The sequence below is a fragment of the Pezoporus occidentalis genome, unplaced genomic scaffold (genome assembly GCF_034315485.1).
Source record: "Pezoporus occidentalis ecotype Australia unplaced genomic scaffold, CSIRO_AGI_Poc_V1 ctg39, whole genome shotgun sequence".
In the NCBI taxonomy this organism is placed as follows: domain Eukaryota; kingdom Metazoa; phylum Chordata; class Aves; order Psittaciformes; family Psittacidae; genus Pezoporus; species Pezoporus occidentalis.
The window spans coordinates 5,617,981-5,640,343 of NW_026915713.1; the positions used below are offsets into that span (position 1 = coordinate 5,617,981).

The following is a 22,363-nucleotide window of genomic DNA, read 5'->3' on the forward strand; positions in this document are numbered from 1 at the left end:
ACAAGACCCAAAATGTCCTAACAATCAATTAGTTCCTTAAAAAAAAACCCGAACCAAAACAAAAAACTATTGAATAATTAAACGGAATTAAAAGATTTTTATTTTTTTTTTAAAGATTGAACTTAGACGTATTTGTTTACCTGGACTACAGCTAAACTAGTAATGTAAATCCATGCCAGGCAGCATTCTTAGTCTTGAGTGACCACATAGATCAACTGTTAAACTGTTGTCCCTGGCTGGTTTTGGTCTACATCAACACTAGCCCAAATAATATCCAGGAACAGATTGGTATATAATAAAACCTGAGAGCCATTTCCCATATGTATTTCAGTTGTGGCTATCTTCTCTTGGAGTATGAGTATTTTTTAAAGTGTGATGCGGATTACCCCATGCCACCTGCTTAGGTACATATTAGGTATGTGGGTACATTTAAATTACTGGTGTAGACCTACTAGTCCTAGAGACAATATGCTGAGGGTCTTAAATCTCCTAAAGATCTACCCAAAGCACAAAGTGCTTTGTCTCAAGAAGAAATTGCAGCCTACATCTGCCTGTCACCAGTTTCCTCTTGAGTTTTTCTGCTCACGTGAGCTCTGACAAAGCTTCTTCAGCCAAGATGAGCTGGATTAGCAAAGAGCTACTATTTAAGCAGTCAGACTAAACTGGCTTATTTTGGCCGCAGCTAAGGAGTTTCCTCCTGAGTGGCTTTGCTGGTGGGCTGGATTGGGGCAGCATCCTTCTGGAGTGGAGAACAGACAAGAAAATGGGGCAGTAACTCCCCCTCACCTGTGTAGCTGAAAGCCCTTGGACGAAAGCTAAGCTCATCTTAGACAAGTCTTACTCTTGTCTAGGAGTTCTCTTGAGTCATGGTGAGGAGGCTGAGATAATGCACAAGGAAACCCCCAAATGCTTCCCAGCACAAGTGGAATAAAACAAATGAGCTTGCTTCTTCCCCTGTCCACCTTTGACCCATGTGCTTGGCAATATCCATTGACTCTCTATAGCCTGGCTTATCCTTTTCTCGTGCCTTGGTGCTTTTAGCTCTTTTCACCTACTATGCACAGGCACAGCGACACATGGGGCTGTGCTGCAGTCTGAATCAGAGAGAATACTATTGGGTTAATGTCAAACAATTCACTTTAGTTGTTGCTGGGTTCGTGTTAACCAGATTCTCAGCCTGGTTTATTGCATGACTGCAGGAATGTTTGCTTGGCAAGTGAGTGGGGCTTGGAAAGGTGTGCTAGAAAAGCAGGTCCCCTTCTTAAGCAGCAATGAGAGGGTGTGGCAGTTTAAACTGATCTTCAGAATGCTATACTATTTATAAAATAGCACATTTTATTTGTAATGCATAATACATGCACAAAAATGACATAGAAATTGTTTATATATACATATATATGTAAGCTAGATCAACTTCCTACTGCAGTTCACAGAATGACTCTGGATAGCTCAGCCAGTACAAGAGAGATGTGCCACAGACTGGGAGGTGGGTGTATCTTAAGCTTGAATTTCCACTGACCTCTTCAATGTGAGTGTCCAACTTAATGTAGGACTATTCACCTCTCTTTAAATCAGATGCATGATTTATCCATCAGCTTCAATTTTATTCCATGATACGGGCACAAACTTACTAGTACTAGTGCCTACTCACATAGAATCCCTAGCAGATTGGCTCTGGTTAGTTTGTGTCTGTGTTGTATCTGAAGGCAGACAGGCGTCTGTTTTGAGTGGTATTTTGGTGTGGAAATGGAACATTTGGAAACAGTCATTAAAATAGAGAATTAATTAACATTTTTGTACTGACTAATGTGAACTGCAGTGTTTTCTAACAAGGTTATTCATCATCACAAAGAAATTTTCTTAGCTAAATCCACTTGAAAATATTTAGAAATAGCTTAATTGTAGTAGAAATGAAGATTAGGTCACTTTTCACTCACTCTTTCCATTCTGCTTGGAGCACCTGATTTGAAGCATTGCAGCTAGTTTCCTCTTTGCTTGAATGGTATTTATGTAAGGAGATACGCTGACTTTCATTGGTTTACTCTTTTGTTTCAGTGGTTTAATAAGAAACTATGAAATAGATATTGTGCAATTGCAAGACCAGTGCTCCAGGAAGCTGAAAAGTAGTTGAAGGAAAGGAGTGTGTAAACAAGGCTTTAAAAAAATATTTAATAAACTGGAAAGCAACTTTAGCAGTTGCATCTCCATCATCTAGACTGAAAGGAGTTCATATGGCCAAGTCAAGGAAAGAGTCAGACTGACAGATGCAATTGTTTAAGTTATGAGGAACGCTTGCCTGTGGGGTCTCCCGCTAAACAGACTTGCTGCTTTTTACTGTGTATGGATTTCTGCAGTGAACTGTACTTTCTCAAGAAACTGTCAAAACTTATGTACAAGTAACCTGGTAAGTTTTGAAAACTGTATTTCATCTTTTGAAACATAGATGGTTGTTAGCACTGTAGGAACTTCCTATTATGTATGTTTTTAAAATTTATTTTAAATACTGTGTCTGAGTAAAAGCAGAGTTTGAGAACAAATGTTTTGTGGAACCTGGTAAGTAAGAAATCCCATTAAGCAGATTGCATGGGTTTTCATTTTATACTTTCTTTATATACTTATGTTCCAGCAGCTCCTGAAATTACTCTAAGTGCTAAAGACCCTGGAGGGTGGAAGAGAGAAACCTTTGTTCTTTCAGTTCATGCACTTATCAGTTTGTCTAGTCTACGACTTCTCTGTCACAAACTGAGGAAAAGTGTGAATTCACAAGAAATTATCTGGGAATCTTTGGTTTGCACAGTTATAATGAACTAGTTTCAACTTCTTTTTTAAGTCACCTATCCTTTAAATTGTAGATAGAACTTTCAGTATTAAAGTGATTGGATCCTTAATCTTCTGCTTTCTTAGTGTTCCTTTGAGTAGTTGAGTGGAATTTACTATTTTTCCTTCTACTGATGCATAACAATGATAAGCAGAACCGCCCAAATCTAAACAATAATTCTGCATGAGACTTTCAGGAGTTCCCTCCTTGTTTCTATTTGCCTGAAATGTTGATGTTGTTTAGAAGACCATGTACCTTTGCTCTGTAAAAGGACATTTTGTGCCTTGGGCTAACTAACTGTGGAAATTTACTGCAGAAGACTCACCTGCTCTATGTCATACGTTTGTTTGACAGTTCCTTTCTAACTCTTGCACCAGTGAAAGAGTTAATTGCCTTTCCTGATGAAAGCCTATCATGCGGTGATAACTTTAATGGGGATCCTTTGATTTAAGCTTAAATTAATTCAGAATAAGAAATAAGTTGCTCTTCCTCTCAGCTTTGAAAGACAGGAAAATCACATTCATGTTCAGTGAGCGTATTGTGTAAGGGATTCAGATGAGAAAAATATAATCTTGGGGTCTGAGAGCTGTACATCTTATTTTTTGTCTCCAGTCTACTTGCTGTGTTCCCATTTGCTTTGTGACACCTTTGACTGTCACTACTGTCATCATGTGCCCAGTCTGTTGAAAATTTCTGCCTAAAAATTGTTTTTTTAAGGGTGCTCTTACCTCTTTGCAGGACAAAACTGAAGACCTAATATTCAGCTTCTTGAGGGTTGTCAGATACATCCTCAAATCATTCGCACTTCACAGGCAGTGACTGGTTTTGCACAATTTGGATGTTGTGGAAAACTAACCACCTTAGCTGGAGAGCACTTTTGGCAGAGGAGGAATGGTGGTCACCATATGGCTGAGTAAAGCCCCTTCAAAAGGAGACCAGACAGAAGGGATTTAGCTTCAAGGAAGGTTTTTCCTGTTCCCAAGAGGTCAAAGCCACTTGGCTTTCTCATTTATGCCCAACAGATTTCTGAAGGATTTGTTACTGACTCAGTGAGCCAGAAACAGGAGATGAGAGCCAGATTCTTACCTGAGATAATTAAATTAACAACAACTGGTTCTGCCAATGTCTTTGTGGTACCATGAAATTGGTCTCAAGTGAGAAGCTACTGGTGTGTCAACAATAAATTTCTTCAAATTAGGAAACACTAGTCAAAGAAAATGTGTTTTACAAGAATCCAATGCGTTAATGTATTTTAATAAAATAATTTTGGGGAAACATTTTGACTCCATAAAAATACATGTATTTCTCTTATAGGAAGGAGAACTTGGAATAAGTAACCTTTGCAATGTTAGTGACATCACTGGAGCAGTGAGTAATGGTTTACTTTGTTAATTACTGACATTTTATGTTACTGCTATTTGAATAAAATGGGTACAATGATCAATCATATTGTCAAAGACTTCACGTAAATGAGCACAGTTGCCTGTCTGACATAAGTCAGTAGGTTGTGTGCTCAGATTTGGCTCAAATTATTAAAGACAAAGCTATCTTTTTTGCTTAAAGAAAATGTGTAAAAAGTGTAGTTCTCTGTTGTGAGTCACGTTCATGTTTGTGATCTACAAAGTTCATAATCAGTTTTGAGAAAATGAATCAAAGCTAGTATTCCCTCCAAAATGTAAATAGCTAAGATTTTTATTCAACTACCTTTGTATAATAAAGTAGCTTATTTTGTTTTCTAGTGATTTGATGGGAGAAATCTTAAAATGGCAATTGTTGAAAAATTAGAGTATTGTAGGACTTCAAATGGTTGTGTCTACTGGGGGGGCTCTTTAGCTTGACATGAGTTTTCCATGGCAGCATTCTTGTAAAAACTTTAGCTGATGTTCTTCTAGTGCATATTTCACATGCTGTTCAAGCTGCTGGTTATACATAGTACTTGAAGAGCAGTGAAGAATTAAGTCATCAATATTTTCCACAGAGATTAGTGGGAAGCAGACTCTCAATGGCTGGTATCTAGCAAGGCTGGGTCATTTATGATGCTGGGACCATAAAAGGCTGTGCTATCATAATACATGGCAAGGTTGACTTGCTTATTTAGCTTACTGTGTATCTTTGCTCAGTGTTATCAAGTATTACTACTTGTTTCATGAGGCTTCCAGCTTCCCTTTAAAAAAATATAATAAATGTACATGACCATTAGGAAATGGATGGGACAGAATGAATAAGAAAGATCCAACAACACATCTAAACCACATAACATTTATAACATCTTTGAAAACTCATAGTTTAAAAGCTGATGCCTCCCCTGTTGGAGAGTGGGGGGCTTGTGTTGAACAGCTTTCCACTGTGCTTGGCTGTGCTGCATACTGCTTATTTGTTACTTCTCCACAGAGGACAAGTGACAAAATAAAGCTGGGAGAGAGGGAGCACTGGCCGCACACATCATAGCTGACTGGGTGACTCATTCCCAGAGCAAGAGTGAACATGGACTGCCTTAGCCAGGGCTCCTTCTGTCTCTGTGCATCAGCCCTTTCCCACAGCCTGGGTAAAGCTGAGCACCCTCCTCAGGTGATATTCACATTCTGCTCAGGTGTCCTGCAGTCCTTTTAGTGCTCTCAGTACATGCAAGAGTGTCCAAGTTTTTACCAAAGCTGAACAGGTAATCGAGCATCTACTGTTTTGCACAAACCAGTCTCTAAGAATGATTTATTTTTTCTTCAGCTCCATATTTGATTTTACATTGGGAGGGCACTATACAATGTAAGTCCCTTACTGTACTATCAGAGTACCTATAAACTTTGGTATATTTACTGGTTTTGTTACAGAGTTTAAGTGCTATTTTATTTAAGCCTATTTTGTTGCTAAGCCTATTTTATTGCATAGCACGAAGGAGCTAAATGACTTGGTCATGCAGGTTGTTTTACTGCAGCTGGAAATTGATCTATTGTCCTCACTTTTAGAGCTGGAGCATCCTGTCTCTTTAAAAATGTGCTTTCCAAGTCCTTTTTAAAGTCACCATCTGTCTTTGCAGTGCACACAGGGATGTCAGTTTTGGAACGCTACAGTGCAAATCAACTGCCCACTGAAATGTGTGAGTATTGCCTCTGCTTTGTCTCTATAGCACTTTTCTCCAGCCCACCAAGTATGGCAGATGTGGAAAACTTAACCAGAACAGTGTTTCTATGAAAAGATGTAATGTCCATAATTTCTCTCAGTATGTTTATAAATTCTCTTTTTGGGAAGTTAATAATTCTTGCTATGGGTGTTTTCATTGTATTTGCTAAAATGTGGGGACATTTTACCCTTCATTAAGCTCAACCACTCACCCAGATTTTCAGGCAGTGAGAAAGAAGTAGAGCTTTTCAGGATTTTACTCTATTGGGGCCTACCTCAGAATTGTATGCAGGTGTAAATAAAGCACATGGTCTTTACTAGATTTATTTCTTGCTTTTACTAGACAGATGGATGAGAATTAACATTGGTCTGGGCCAGCTGCCATAGTAGTTTTTAAACTGCTTTTTTTTTCTGGTCATCTTGAACACCTGAAGCTCGTTCATCCTTGGCACCATTTTAACGTTGGCTTTCTGGTTTTTCAACTGTAGATTCCACTTCTTTCATTTTTCCCAGTGATACGGTTTTGTAGTGTACTTTCACTGTAAGAAACTTCTAATTAACCATTATTTTGTGTTTGAAATACTCTGTGATTATATTTATGGTAATCCCACATTTTATTCATTTGTTTTTTTGGCAGAACAAGACATACACAAGACCATGTGAGGTAAGCTAAATGCTATCAGGGCAAATGAAAAAAAAAATCATTATTTCAGTGGTTAGTATGTCCACACAGTGCTAAGAAATACTGTGGAGATACACAAATCTTATCAATCCAGGTCTAATTGTTTTGTGCTCTCTAAAGCTGAAGAATGAGTTAAGTACCTGAATCCTGTCTTTCCAGCATGGTGGCTACGGGCATGTTTGCATTAAAAACTGCTGTGTAGCAAAGAATATTGCTTTAAAGAAAGCAGACTAATCAGACTAATCAGACCAGTATGGAATGCAGTGCAGATGTATTTAAACTGTGTTCTAGGTTCTCATAGGAGTCTTGCTCTGCCCAGTTTTTCATTAATGCTATGAAAGGCAGAGAATGCTTATTAAGGTTGATACGACACCAGCTTGGCGAGAATTGGAAACAAAGAGTGGAAGCCAGAAGACAAAACACTCTTGACTGGGTCAACAATCCAAATGAAGTAAAATGCTATTTAGTAAGGAGTAATGTGCTGTCCTTTAGAAAGAGATCTCAAATGGGGAGTACCTGGTCTGTGCTGCAGATGCACTGGTGTTTACAGTGATAAGTATGATGCAACAAAATGCTGCTAAACACAGTGCCTTTCTGAGAACCATTTATCATGAACGTAGAATGTAGGATGGGAATGAAGTGTTTGCAGGATTGTGTTGGGGGTTCTTGAGACCCATTGGCAAGCCAGAAATTCCATTAAATGGATTGGGTTTTTAAATGTTTTTCTAATCTGTGAAACTGTGACCATGACAAACATTTACAGATATGCTAAATGGTGGGTTTGGAGTGTAGTAACAGTCCAAGGAGTAACCAAATTTTTTTTGTAGAAACAGAATTGGAGTGTGTGTGTGGGTTGTTGTTGTTGTGTTGGGTTGGTTTTTTTGCTTGTCTGGCCACACAATATGCACTAACTCTGCAAAGGCTTTTGTAGGATTATCCTTCTACTGAATTAGTGGGCTGACTTGACTCCCCGCATAGTCAGGCAAGCACCAGGTCACTGCATGCAGAGGATCAGGTCATTGCAGTGTGCAGGGGAAAGGAGTGGGAGTAAGAGTGGATTTCTTATTTTCAGGCAGAGCAGATGGCAAATTTCCCTCAAAATTTCTAAGGCTGGGAGCTTCAGTAATCCTCTTACCTCAAGCAAAAATTAGATCTGTGGTTTGGACAAAAATCAGAAGAATGAAAAACACGACAAAAAACAAATGGCCAGAAATGTCTGTTAAATGAAGCAGAAGGCACAATGAATCAGCATGTAATCTGGGGACACTATCCCCTACTAACTAAACAAATCCTGGTTGTAAACAAAAGCTTCAGTGTACAGTAGGTAACTGATGTCTGTTAATATCTGGATTTTTGTCTCCTATCAGTAATGATAACTCACTTGGAAATATTTCTCTGAATAAAAAAAACTTCTTAAATGCTTGCACTTGGCACTGAGTACCTGGTGTGAGATAATGTATATAGGAATATACCGATAAACAAGATTTTAAATCTATTTCAGCTGCAACCGTCTTGTCTGAAATAAGTGATGTGCCTTATCAGTTTCCATAGGGTATATCCTAGAATCACAGGAAAAGCAATAAAAAGAATTTGCTCACTTAACATAATGAATTGTTTCTGAATGATCTAAAGGTTAATTATCACTTAAAAGGTGGCTCCTGCATGAAGAAAAATTCAAGATTTTATAGGCTGAACGAATTTGTGGAATAAAATGAGCCCAAATAAAATCCCTGTTTTGATAAGCTCAAACCATCACCTCCCAAAAGTTTTGGCTTCCCGGGAGACTGTCTTGCATGTAGCTTTGAAGCCACTGAGATCCAGCTGGAAAATGTTACTACATCTTCTCAAGTTCTCTACCTATAAAGTAGAGTAACACTAAACTGAACTGAACACTGAACACCTAAACTGAAAACTCTGAGGAATTTTGTGTTCTTAGCATGTGAACATGGAAAACTCGCTGCCCTGGAGTATTTGTTATGTTTGCAGCTTTTAGGCATGACTGTAACAGAAGGAGTAACTGCTAACAAGGAAATGTGAATTAGGCATGGCTGCTCTTACAGATTACTCATTTCAACTATTTTGAAAATTCACTGGAAACACATTTGTGAGACTGTGCCTCATTCATAGGAACAAGAAGGGGAAAAAGGTGAAATCCAACATGTGGAACACATCATTCACTGTTACTTCCAAACTCTATGGTTGTCAACGAAGCCTGTTTCCAACTTTAATGTAGCCCCATGTTTGTGCATTCCATAAAGGGACAGTGCTTAAGGAGGAAAACCCTAATTCAGTGCCCAGTGAATTGTTGGAAAGGCTCTTGGGAAGCTCTTCAGAGTGAGTTTGTGGTATTGCTATTGTTTTAGAATGAATACAATGATTTCCACAGGGGTTTTATGCATTCAAGTTGTCCACAGGATTTGTATGTGTTTAAAATGTGTTTGCATAATTCTAGGAGGAAGTTTGCCTTTACACAAAACTAACCAGTGAGTTCTGTACCCTACACAGACAGTTTCCTGTAAGTTTGGCTGTAGCCGTGCAGAGGATGCATATGGAGTTGAAGCACAGAGTAAGTCTGAAAAGAGTTCTGTCTCCAATTCACAGTTTGATATATTCAGTTTTAAGATTATAGTCTTGTTTTATTATCTGCATTTCTTTGAAAAATAAAATAGGAATGTCTTGAGTGTTTTTATTCATCAGAAAATTATCACTCTTTTATTTTAACAAATACAATGAAGTTAATTCTTATTTTATAGTAGAACTTTTATCCCCTCCATATCATGAGGGCCATGAGACTTCTAGAATCCAGTCTCTGCTGTTCAAGATGATACTCTGTTGAGCACACATCCTTGACCTGTCTGCTATCTTGAAATCATTGCCCAAATCTCCTACAACTGATACGGAAACAGTTAGGCCAATACAGTGCTATTGTAATTGGCCCCTTGAAAATTGCTTCAGAAGTCTCTCATACCTTCTCTAGGTTTCTATTTAGCAAATTTTACTAAGAACCTGTAACTAAAAGTGCATTTCACAAGCACAGAATTGCAGTCACATTTGCTCACATTGAGCTTGTCCCAGTCTAGGCTTACTTTTTCAAGCTGGCTTTAAAATGTCGTGTGATTTATTCAGCAACATTTTCAATACATACTTTTGTCTGGTTTTATTAGCTTCACAGCTTTCAGATGTGTGGGGTAAGAGGCTTTTACCCTTAAAAAGATTGCCATGAAAGATTTTTTTCTTACTGTGATACTGTATTTTCCCATCAGATTACTTGAACGAGCCTGGAGCACCATTTGTAACTACCATTGGAAGCCACAATGTCACATTAGGGTGGAAACCAGCTAACATCTCTGGGGTGAAATATATTATCCAGTGGAAGTTCAGTCAGCTCCCTGGAGACTGGAGGTACACAGAGGTACAGGACACTTCCTTTTACTTTATAAGGAAATAGATTCTTATTTGCTCTTCATTTTATTTTAGAAAATATTGGATAACGCTAGGCACACAAAAGAGGTTTGCAAAATCATGAGTAGCATGGAGAAGCTGCAATGTGGACAATTATTCCATTTCCTCCATCATAAGAACTAGGGACCTTGATGAAAACTAGCAGGTAGCAGGTTCAAAACTAGCAGATGAAGGTATTTCCTCTCAGAATATGTAGTTAAAACTTTCAGATGCTTCTTGGCCCCTCTGGATGTTAAATTATTAAATTATTAAATTGAAACTCCTAAATATTAAAGTTGCTCAAATTACTAAATAAAGTCTGAAAAGTGACTGGACAAGTTCATGGAAAAACAAAATTGAGTTCTACTAAATGCAAACATTACCATTATTTCATGTTGAGCTGTGCTTACGAAATACCAAGACTGAAAATATTTGTGAGAAACATCACTGTAGGCTTTCTTTTTTTTATATACCTTTCCCTGAGAAATTTTTTCAGTTCTTGTGAAAGACACAATAGTTGGCCAGGTAGACCTTTGTTCTTACTCAGTATGGTTATTCTCATGTTCTTTTGCGTCAACTGTACACTTGTTATCTTGCCATCTTTTCTATTGGACCAAATTACAAAGCATGGCAAGCTGGTGCCCAAATCAAAGGTAAAGATAATTTGCTAAGCAGGAAGTTCTGAATTAATCATTGCTGAAATAATGGGGAACAATGACTTCAGATAGTAAATACTTTAGGGCAACTAGGAGCCTTTGGATCTTAAACCAGTAGTGTATATACCAACAATTTAAAATACATTGCGCACAATATGCTATTACTTTGGTAGTTTTTTTTACCTTATTCTTCAAATTTATTACTATATTGCATCCATCAGCTCATTGTTTAGATTTGGTGGTGTGTTCTGAAGAAAAAAGAAGAAGAAAAAGTTCTGAAAGGACATAAAATCAGAGTCATGCTGAAAATAAATCCCAGAATTTCCTCTTATTTTAATTTAGGATGCTGCACTTTTGTATTTTAAAATACGTATGTTATATGAGACCTCTTTTGCCCTGATAACACTGTATACAGTAGCTGCAGAAGGAGAAAAATAATAAAAACGATTGTGTGTTTGCATTAACCTAGGTAGTATCTGAAGCTTCATACACAGTCAAAGATCTTCAAGCCTTCACAGAATATGTGTTTCGAGTAGTTTGGATCATTACATCTCAGCTGCAGCTCCATTCTCCATCTAGTCCCAGTTACCGGACACATGCTTTTGGAGGTAATGAACTGTATCATTAATTATTAATTATTAGTCTTTTGGGACCATATCAGAAACATTTTGGTTTCCTTGTTTCTTTCACACAAAACATTGATGTTTAATCTTCAGAATGATGGGTGTGTTATTTGTTGGGTAGCTGTAAAAAATCTAAAATACTGCAGCCTCTTTTTGTTTGAACTAGATTATTTAGGGCTGCTTATTGCTTTTATTTTATAAATGTACACAGAAAAGTACAAGATTAAAATTGTGAAGGCACATTGAATACTTTTGTGTATAATTATGCATATTAACTTTTTGACTGAAGTATGCACACATTTTCCTCTGTTTAACCAAAAATGTTAAACATTTCTGAAATTTTATGCTGTCCCTAATCGTATTTATTAGTATAAATGAATTGACAGGTATGAAACCTAAAAATGTACCTAAAGAAAGAAAAAACATTAATGTCTTAAATGCCATCCCAGAGTCAGTTATTTTTGTCTCTTGCAGCTCCTACAACATCTCCTATCATTAAAAACATTCAGAGTTCAAGTCCAAATACAGTTGAAGTTAGCTGGTCTCCACCACTTTTTCCAAATGGATTGATTGTTGGATATAATTTGCTCCTGACCAGTGAGAAACACAAACTGTTGAGAGCCTCAAGAGGGCATAGCTTCCAGTTCTACTCCACCTTCCCAAACAACACTTACAGGTACAAAAAGAAAACATAACCAACATGGTCAATTGCGCTGTAGCACTTCTTGCCCAGGTAGTACATGGTAAGCCTAAACACCACTTCTGCAGTTATGCTGCTTACTTATGTTCTTGCCAAAAGCAAAAGTACCTTCCTTGAGATAACAGTTATTCAAGATAAGTTGGCTGCATATGTGGAAGTTGGATTGGGAGCAATCTGATATAGGACCAGCAGGCTGCATTTTCTTAACTGCTGTTTTCCAGGGTTTTTGTTAAGCTTTTATGGTATGTTTCCAGTGTACTCAGGGAATGTTAGAGCAGTCCTCTCTAGTCCTTCATTTTTATTAAAGACGAAGGCCTGCATTCTGCTTGCATTGATAAATACAGATCTTTCTTTGAAATTAAACCGAGTTGCTGTCCTGAGTCTGAAACTCCGTTTTGAATTTTAATTTAGAAGATTCTGTTGTTGCCTCACCTTTGAGGAATTCAGATTCTGGTTGGTTTTATTTTCACTCAAAATTTCCCAAAACATTATATTTAAATGGACATTTTCTGAATGTCAAGCAGTCCTGTAGCAGCTGCCCTATTTGGTAAAATGTTTCTTGTGCAATCTTTGAGAAGAAACATGCAAAACAAAACCTGTCTCTCTGGTTTACTGTAGGTTCAGTATTGTGGCAGTCAATGAGGTTGGTGCTGGACCCCCTGCCGAAGCCAACATCACAACTCCTGAATCCAGAGGTACAAAAGCAGCAGAGTCCTTATCACTGTCTGCTCCTGGGGACAAAGTCACTTTTGCTGGGCTGCTGTGTAACTAGTAAAAGAGAAAAATATTTAGACTGTAAACATCTCATGACAAGGAGTTGCATGCTGAAGAGTCAATAGCATATCAGAGAGAGTCCTGCTCTTTAGCTGTAGACATTATTAGGCTACACAGTATGGTAATAATGAGATGCTGATAAGCCCAAACAGGTTTGGCCTGAGTTGTATTACAGATGAAAAACACCTGTGGTCTGAGGCAGTGACTGAGATGGCTTGGTTCCATTTTCTACATGAGATTTTACCAGCTGACAAACAAATATATTTATTCTAATAATATTAAATGCTTAACATGAAACTCTTTTCTCAAAATATTTTCAGTTCTCTCATGCCAAATATGGGAAACCATATCAATTGTTGTTGCTTTTTCATGGCTGTATTTATTTTACTGTACTAACTAATTAATAATAATTAAGTAATTGATAATACACTAAAGGTATCACTAAAAGAATTGCAGAAATTTCACTAATTGCCAGAGAAAGGTACATATTGAGATACAGCACAAGTGAGAATGAAATCAATGTTACTAAAATGTCTCTTTAGAAAAGAAAACAAAAGACACCCCCCCTTCCTGAAGAAATGCAGTTGTCAAACACCTGGAAACTCTTCAACCCTAGCAAACACTTTAAGTCTGTCTCTGAATCACCAGTGTTCTGCTGCTATTGGTTAGAGAAACTGAACTTATAGCTTCTCTAGTGCTTTTGAAAATATGACATCTTTTCTTTGGTGGTAGCTCAGACACACTGAGAAGTCCTTACCAGGAGACTTGCAGAGGTTCGCTCTAGGGTTGGCTGACCCTGAGCCACAAAAATCTGTGTCATTTGTGAAACGTCCAGACTGGTGCAGCAAACTCTGTTCATCAAGCCAATTACCATCCAATTAACTTAAGGTAGAAAACAGCCAACCAGCCCTACCCACCAGAAAAACATCCTGCGGGAGGGAAAATATCCTGCCTCCCCTTACTAGCTGCCACAGTTGATTCACTCTGAATTGCACTGGCACACGCTTTCTTTCTGCTAATGCGAAGATGAACAACTCTTCCTCATGTACCATGTTCAGAAATTGTTACTGCATGAGGTAAAGCTGTGTAGACCTGAGACCTGAGAAGAGCCAGGGAAAGAATCTGATCTCTGTCCTAGACTGCAAAAAAATGTCATTGGAAAGGACATAAGGGAGTGGTGTTGGCTTTTTGTGATCTATGGTGACATCATTACTGACATGACTTGCAGTCTGTGCATCATGTGAGAAATACATGCAGCTCAATCTATGCGGATTATCCAGGAATAAATTGGAACAGCATTCAATGACAGTCTCACGATACCCTTATGAGGAAATTGTAACTGATAACAGGCAGCTGTTTAAACTAGAGGGGGGCGGGAAGGGGAAAGATTGCTTGGAAACTAAAATTAGGCTCAAAATAATACACCACTATTTAAAATGAAGATAGCTACCTTGTAAATCAATTTAGCAGGAGATGTGCTAGATTTTCAGGGGTCTGAGATTCAAAAGCAAGGCTAGATATCTTTCCCAGACCTGTGCATAGCCCTGACAGAAGGTATGAATTTGCTGCAGAAGTTTTGGTGTGAGTTACTTGGGCCAGTATAAGCATGAAGTCAGTTTATGTGACCAAAGTTTTCCTTCTTAGCTTTGGAATCTGTGACTTTATTAAAAAAAAAAAGGTAATTATCAACTTTGAAGCAGATCATAGTATGTCCTTTTTCTGTAAAAACCCTACATGTTCCTTGAAAAAAAATTACTGGTCAGCATGATGAAATACATGAAATAAACGTATTCTTCCCCAGCTCTGTGGCATAATATTCTAGTTTGACCAGGCTTTTCAAAGAAGCCCAAAGGGGGTTAAGTATCCCAGTTCTGCTGGGTCTGAGTGTCACACAGAGTCTTAGTGCCTTGTGTTCCTCAGCAGTCCACAGGGCTTCATTTGTTCCAGCTTACTTTCCCTCACTAGGGAAGAACTCACTACTGTTACAAGAAAGGATGGTGTGAAATTCCTGTGTTGCATTCTCTACCCTGGGTGAGGAGCCAGAAGTCATGGTAATGGTGAATAACTGCCCACTTTCAATACTTGAAGAGTTTAAATTTTAGTCTGTCATTGCTAGTGTAAGAATACATTTGTACATATATGCATATGTGTATGCATGTCTATAAATGATGTATCTGAGTTAGGAATATTCTTCTTTCTGCTGCAGCCATCTATCTTAATTCTGAATTTTCCTCTCTGCTAGCTAAGGAAAAATCAACATGGCTTTTCCTATCCCGAAACCAGTCTTTAAGGAAGAGATACACAGAACATTTTCTTGAAGCCACCCAGTGTCTGCAAAATGGTATAAACCACAACATTACAGGTAAAATCAGACTGGGCTCTCTCCTTTTATCTCAAGTTTGGCTTAGACCTCATACTAACCAAGAACAGAATGCACCTCACCTTGCCTGAGACACTATCTAACCTCCATTTATAGTCAGTGGGGGAGAAATAGGAACTTACAGTACATGGTTTGACCTATTTGAACTGACAGGCACTGGGAAGAGATTAATTGATCTCCCCAGGGCAACTTTTTTTTTCACTGAATCTAGGCAGCTACTTTAGAGCTGGATTTTCACACAGTATGTATCTAAACTGAGGTGAAATGAAGCCGAAGCAGATGTTTCCCTACGATTAATGACTGTATTTTACATGAACATGGGGAAGTGTTTCAAAAAGAATTAAATAATACGAAGTGTCATATAGTGTGTTAGCTAGTCTGGGGCAGAGCTCTGTAACAAAGCACTTAGTAGCCTAAGTCACCAGACAACCATGTTATTTCAAATTACTCACCACTCTAATGTTTCTTATCTACACCGGTGCTGTACTTGGTCCTTGGAGCCAGTGTGGAAATCTAGAGTTTTCCTACAGAAGTTCACAGAGCCTCAAAGATACTTGAGAACAAATGTTGCCCCTGAATAAATATCCTTTGATAGTACGGTGATGGTGGTGGTGGCACAGATAATCAATTCTAGGGTGAAAGGTGATTTGTGAGGAGATGCCAATTGCATCTGTTTGCCCTGAGGAGGGGCAATCAGTGTCACTTGGTTTGCAAGTTACATATCCTCTTTTTGTCTGATTACCTTTCTTAAGATCAATTGTCTATAATAATGTCACTTACACAGCAAGTAGGAAAGTTTCCTTGTTAACTGAAGGAAGACTAGAAGTGGAGGAGAAAAAACAGTTAACTTTTCTCCAATGATGTTGGGTTGCAGATTGAAAAATACTTTTTAAGGCAAGTAGAAAAAGTAACTGAAAAACTGAAACTTATTTCTTAGATTATCTGTGTGCACGTATCTTTCTATTTTTAGGAATTTCTGTGAATGTTTATCAGCAACTTGTCTATTTTTCTGAGGGGAATTCCATCTGGGTGAAAGGAGCTGCAAATATGTCTGATATATCCAACCTAATGCTCTTCTATGCTGGCTGGGGGAATATTACATCCATCTCGGTAGACTGGCTTTACCAGAGGATATACTTTGTCATGAATGAAAAGGTAGTGCTCTAGGGCTTAATTCATTTCTTATTTAATTTGAACCATTACTGCGATTTATTTTACATTAGAAAATCTGATTTATATATGGATATGCATGCACAAAATATAATTATAGAAATAGATTTTTTTACTTTAATAATATTCACACACTTCAGAGTTTTAAAAAAGGAGAAAGGCTTGAGTATCAGGTAATATTTAAAGCAAAGAGGCTATATGGAACTCTGTGTCCTTAGTTGGTTTTTTTCCATTATTTATTTTTCTCCTTAGGATGTAAAAAACTTTGGTTTTAGCTGCTTTAGTTTTGAGACTGATTTCACACCTTCCTCATACCAAATATAAGTGACTTTGTTTCTGTTACTTGTTTCTCCATCTAGCCTGTTCAGTTACTATTCTGCTTCAGGAAGGTGGTCAGGTAACTAGCTGGTGATTATAATGCCCTTTATAATTGGCAAAAGATGTTCAAGAGAGGAGGTGTTTCATTCCAGTGATGACAGGTTAGATTACAACAGTTTCAGCTTGAAGTCAAAATGAAGATGGCAACTCTGCACTTGATTCCCTACTCATAAAAGATCAATTATATAAATGGTCAGGCTTTGCTTGTACCTTTGTGTCCTGGGTTCAGCTGAACCCAGGACACTTTGTAGTCCTCCAGTGCACAAAGGACTAGAAAATTGCCCTAAATGGTTAGTGGGGGATTTTTTCTTTTCCAGTCTTCTTACCATGTCTGAGTTTTCAGTTATTGCTCAGAGAACAAGAAGTAGGAAAAGCAGCAGTGATAAAAAGATAAAAATGAGCTGCAGATGAAAAGGCTGATGACAGGGATTTCTGAATCCACTACAGATTAGAGAATTCCCAGGGTATTGCTCACAGGATAAGAAAAGCAATTCCTTCCCTCCCTCTTTTCCCTTCCCTGCCAGATCATTTCAAAGTACAGTTTGCCTATACCCCTCCAAATTGCGTTTTTCCCTCCAATTTAGAGGTAGGAAGTCGAGAGGAGAGTAGCTGACAGACAACTCTTTCAGGGTAAACTGTCATGGATGCATTTGTACTTGTGTACAAGTGCTATGCTTGGGTGACTGACAACTCAGGAGCCCAGAAGGACCTAGAACTGTGAGAGAGGTGTTTCATTGTCTGGTTCCCCTGAAGGGATCTCAGGTCAGCTTGTTTGCTCATTAGCAAACACCCTATGAATGCTTCACTAGTTTTGATTCTCATTCCCCAGATACATGTCTGCCATTTAGAGAACTGCACGGCAGCTGAAGACATCACTCCTCTTTATGTGACATCCCCTAGGAAGGTTATAGCTGATCCCTATAATGGGTAAGTGTCCTCCTTTGAGCACGTGGTGTCAAAGGTGCTATAAAGCTTCTCTCTAATTTTCTTCACTTCACTAGTCATCTGGGTTCCTGTTTCTGACTTTTGCCTTACCAAAACAGTGCAATTGGCAACAAACAACAAACTAAGAAACAGTTGGAAAATGAGTGACAACATGCAGCATTGTTTTCTTCATATTCTTTGCTATGGTGTTAGCAGAGGAGATAAAGTATTTCCAAAGCAGAAATTAGGTTTTCAGACATTCAGGGCTTTTACGACTATGAAGATCTATGCATTTTAAATGTCCATGTTTAACACTTGAGGTATTATGGAAGAATACTCTCCAATAATCTGTCAGCCAAATCCCCAGAAGGTAAAATGAGATGTGCTTAATTCTCCCAGGATGTACATTAATAGCACCAAAATCATTTTCCTATTGTCTGCATAAAGACAGGCACTTCTCTAAGCTGTTAAAATATTTGTGACTCATCTACAGGGTTCTTGCACTGTAGTTATTTGAGTCTATTTTGCTCTATGGCCAGCTATATTTTCTGTCTCCTGGAGGATGGCATATACAGAGCAAACCTTCAACTCTTTCCTGGCACTGCCTCCACAGCTTCACCAGTAGTGAAATACAGTGCTCTGAGAGACTTCATGATCAACTTCCAATCTAAGAGACTTATTTTCTTCAACAAAACAGAACAGGCCTTTGTGTCAGGTTTTCTTGATGGTTCAGAATTTCACACACTGCGATCACACGTGCCACTTCATGATGTGGAGAGCTTTTTTTATGAGGATAACACATTTACTGTCACAGACGGCTGGGCAGTTTTCCATGAAGAGGTCTCCCCACTGGGGAGTTCTAGCTTCAATGAGTACATTGTGGATTGCAATTTGGCATATCCAGAGTACTTTGGCTTTGGCAACTTGGTTATCTATGGAGCATCAACTCAGCCTTTTCCATTACCAACTTCTCCTCGGCTTGTCACGGCACTATTTGGACTGCACCAAGCTGTGATCTGCTGGAGACCACCTGAACACACTATTGGAACCAGTAAGTTCAGTTGTTTCTTCCTGAAAGTCCACTCCTTTCCTTTCCAGAGGAATAACTTCCTGGCTTTCTTTTTCCTGATGCTGGGCTTTGGTGACTTCAATAGCTGGTCCTGCTGGAAGATGTGGAATTACCTCAGTTTGAAAAATTTAACCCCAAATTTGCCGGTAAAATAGCTAAATTGACTGGCTAAGTTAATACAGGTTTATATCAGTAACTCATTTGTCATCTGCAAGATTAATTAAGCAAGACTCCATCTTCAGTATGGTATGGTGTAGCAGTAATGGTTGCTGATATCACACAGAAAATGCATACCAGAGAGGTAATGACTTCTGATCAGTGACTGTATGGTCTCTACCCTCTGTGCGTGTGTCTTTAATCAGCAGAAAATGACCTGGTTGGGGAAAATTTTGGTTCTTCCAACTTCATTCTTCATGGGGGATTGAGCCACAATTCTTGGTTTGTCCCAGAGCTAGAGGACGCAAATTTTCAATTTATTTTTAATTTCTTAATTACCCTGATGCAGGAACTTTTGAAATGAGCCTCCAATATACACTTTTCTCAAATAACATGTATCATCTGTTCCAGCCATCTACTCTATAGTGACATGATTGCTTGAATCTCACAGGTCTGTCTGCTTGGCAGAACTGGACCTATGATGTGAAAGTGTCATCTCAACATCCATCTGAGAAGGAATGGGTTTTCTCAAACATTAGAGACACCAGGTTTACAGTGAAGGAGCTGGCCAGCTTCACGGCATATGAAGTGTCAGTCAGAGCTGTATCTCCTGCTGGTGAAGGGCCATGGTCAGAGACATTTAGAGGCACAACTTTAGAAGAAGGTGAGAATTGCTTTGCCAGCTAGGAGAAATAAAGAACGACTTATGCATATAGCTTTCCACTTGATGAGGCCCCAGCTTTGGGCAAAGACTGCAAAATGAAGGGCACAAAAAGAATTGTCTTAGGAACATCAAAGAATACATGATAAGTAAATTTTCTTTTAAAGTAATAAGACTCTCAAACTATGTTAATGGTATTATATGTATTATGTATTTATTATTACTACTTATTTACCTTTTTCTAATGCAAATATTCTATCAAACACATTATTTTGTACACTATCAAATGAACAGTTATTAGAGGTGTTATTCCTTTCCTGTGCTCTGGAAAGCACTTTCTATGATGAAGTGGTTTGAGCAGTGCCGTGAGGGTTAATAACAGTTTAGGGGAAAGTGCAGGCTTACTGAAGGCTAAAAATCCTTGATTTGCACATAGATAAGAGGGGAAATGGATGTGTGCACAATGTCTGAGATTTGTAGATCTTTGGAATATTTTTTGAAACCTAGTTTCCCCATAATAACCTCTGTCTGAGGGGAAAATATATTTCAGTTTAAGGCACTGGTCTGGCACTTTAGATAGATTGGATATAAGGAGGAAATTCTTTCCTGTTAGGGTGGTGAGGCACTGGAATTGGTTGCCCGGGGAGGTTGTGAATACTCCATCCCTGACAGTGTTCAAGACCAGGTTGGATGAAACCTTCCGTGGCATGCTTTAGTGTGAGGCGTCCCTGCCCACGGCAATGGGGTCGGAACTAGATGATCTTGAGGTCCTTTCCAGCCCTAACTGTTCTATGATTCTATGATTAGGGGGGTGACTCTTGCCTGTCTTCAGTAAGGCCAGGTCAAAACCCACAGTGTTTTTTTAACATCTAACAAGGTTCCAAATTGCTTTATAGTTCTGAACCTAAACTCGCCCTGAATCTCTGGTTTTCTCAAATTCAGATATTTTCATGCCTTTCTTCTTTATCTATTATTCCTTAGGGTAGGCACAGTTTTAGCTATGCTTCTGCAACTTTCCAGAAACAGGAACACCTGCTATTGAAATACAAATATTATGCAACTGTTGCTTGTTGGTGTGCACAATTGCAGTTTTCTTTCTTTATCAGCTGAAGAAGAACCGTATATGTTGACAGTGGGGTCTGAAGGGCTCTGGAAGCAGCGGTTGGATAGCTATGGGCCAGGAGAACTCCTCTATCCTCATATAAGAAATATTTCAGGTAAATACTAAACAACCAGCATGCTGCTGCTAAAAACCTGTCGGCATTTATTAGCTCTCCATAAATTTCATCAGCAGGACTGAAAGACAGGAGATTTCATTGCAGCACTCTAGACTTGAATGCAGTGCAATAAAGCAGCTTCACTGAGCCATCCTTTTTTCTACTTTATGGATCAAATTAATTCTTAATGAATGCCTACTGACATCACCACAGTTACAGCAGAGCTAAAATCAAGTCTTTGAACTAAATATTTCCACCTCCAGCATCCTAATATATGTCATAAATTTATAATCATCAGGGCTACATAAGTACTATGTAAGTTTATATAATAAACATTCTATTCCTATAATTCCATAATACATTGTATTCCTATAAGGAAGTATTTATCTGCATGTTAAGTGAGTCTAACTGTTCATTTTTATCTATTTTTTTTTTTAAATGAAGTGCCTGGCTACTTTTTATTTATTTATTTTTTAAATATGGGTTTTTATTTATGTGTTTGTGAAATGCTTAATATCTTCCCTTTCTTCTTCAAGACCTCGACTGGTATAATGACACTCTTTATTGGATTAATTCCATGGGGGAAGTTCAGACCTGGTCACTGAACAAAAGAGAGGCTACCACTAGGAATACTTATGTATCTGACATCAGAAATGCCAGGATGTTGGCCTTTGATTGGTTAGGTCAATGCTTGTACTGGGCTGGCAAAGCAAATACGGTAGGTATAATTGCACTTCAGAAAAGGGAAAAAAACCCATAATGTCAACAAGAAAGACTGTAAATCAGTATTTGGGAAGATAATACCTACTTCTTGCAACTTGAGATGCATTTGGACCTTTTGCTATTATAGTGTAGAGAACAAGGAGATCTTTCTTCCCTTGAGTGAATTTCCCAGACTTGCACAAAAGTTTGGGGTAAAATGTTCCCTAATATTTACTAAAGCAGGATACTGAATTCCAGGTGCAAAACAGGCAAATCAAACATGCTATTAACAGCTTTGTTGGATTCAGCATTGTAAAAATATGTGAAGATGGTGAAAATGGAGGCTGCCAAGTTGATCTGAGCTAAGACGTAGATGGACTTTATTTTAATCAGATTTGACACGATTTGTTTACACAGAGATTTTCAAGATTGGCCTCTATACTGTAATATTTTGCAGATCACTGCAGATAAAAAAATAATTACAATTGCACTTGTACACTTTCATATCAGGAACACTGATGTGAATTATTTAAAAGGTATCTGACTTCAAAATTGCAGTGCTAATTTATGCAGTGCTGTCAAATTATGCCTTTCATTTCTTGTAAGTGCAAAGTCAGAAGCTGTTTTAAAAACTGGAGCAAGAAGGCCAGATTTCACCCTGCCTTGCACCCTCATTTACACTTGTGAATAGTGAATATAAAGTGGGTGAGAAATTCTTGTCAGACAGAAGGCTGCCAAAACCGGGAAAGCCAAGAGGAAGAGATATTTCAGCTTTTTCTTTTGTTACTTTCTGGCAAACATTAACTAATAATTTTGCCTTATTCTTCATACTTATACTCTGAATACAAAAGGTTTAGGCTATTAAAGCCTAAGGCTTGCATAAGCTTCTGATAAACCG

General features: G+C 38.2%; 1 protein-coding gene across 1 annotated transcript in view; it reads left to right on the forward strand.

Annotated features, from left to right (window-relative positions):
- Positions 1 to 2,074: 2,074 nt before the first annotated feature.
- Positions 2,075 to 22,363, forward strand: part of ROS1 (ROS proto-oncogene 1, receptor tyrosine kinase) — a 72,505-nt gene continuing 52,216 nt past the window's right edge. The window contains exons 1-16 of the mRNA XM_062632471.1: positions 2,075 to 2,404; positions 4,133 to 4,186; positions 5,850 to 5,909; positions 6,570 to 6,596; positions 9,120 to 9,180; positions 9,878 to 10,026; positions 11,181 to 11,319; positions 11,809 to 12,010; positions 12,653 to 12,729; positions 15,051 to 15,170; positions 16,159 to 16,343; positions 17,566 to 17,663; positions 18,200 to 18,711; positions 19,337 to 19,549; positions 20,653 to 20,763; positions 21,300 to 21,481. Of these exons, the coding sequence (XP_062488455.1) occupies positions 2,282 to 2,404; positions 4,133 to 4,186; positions 5,850 to 5,909; positions 6,570 to 6,596; positions 9,120 to 9,180; positions 9,878 to 10,026; positions 11,181 to 11,319; positions 11,809 to 12,010; positions 12,653 to 12,729; positions 15,051 to 15,170; positions 16,159 to 16,343; positions 17,566 to 17,663; positions 18,200 to 18,711; positions 19,337 to 19,549; positions 20,653 to 20,763; positions 21,300 to 21,481 (2,313 nt within the window). The 5' untranslated portion in view covers positions 2,075 to 2,281. The remainder of the gene's footprint in view (positions 2,405 to 4,132; positions 4,187 to 5,849; positions 5,910 to 6,569; positions 6,597 to 9,119; positions 9,181 to 9,877; positions 10,027 to 11,180; positions 11,320 to 11,808; positions 12,011 to 12,652; positions 12,730 to 15,050; positions 15,171 to 16,158; positions 16,344 to 17,565; positions 17,664 to 18,199; positions 18,712 to 19,336; positions 19,550 to 20,652; positions 20,764 to 21,299; positions 21,482 to 22,363) is intronic.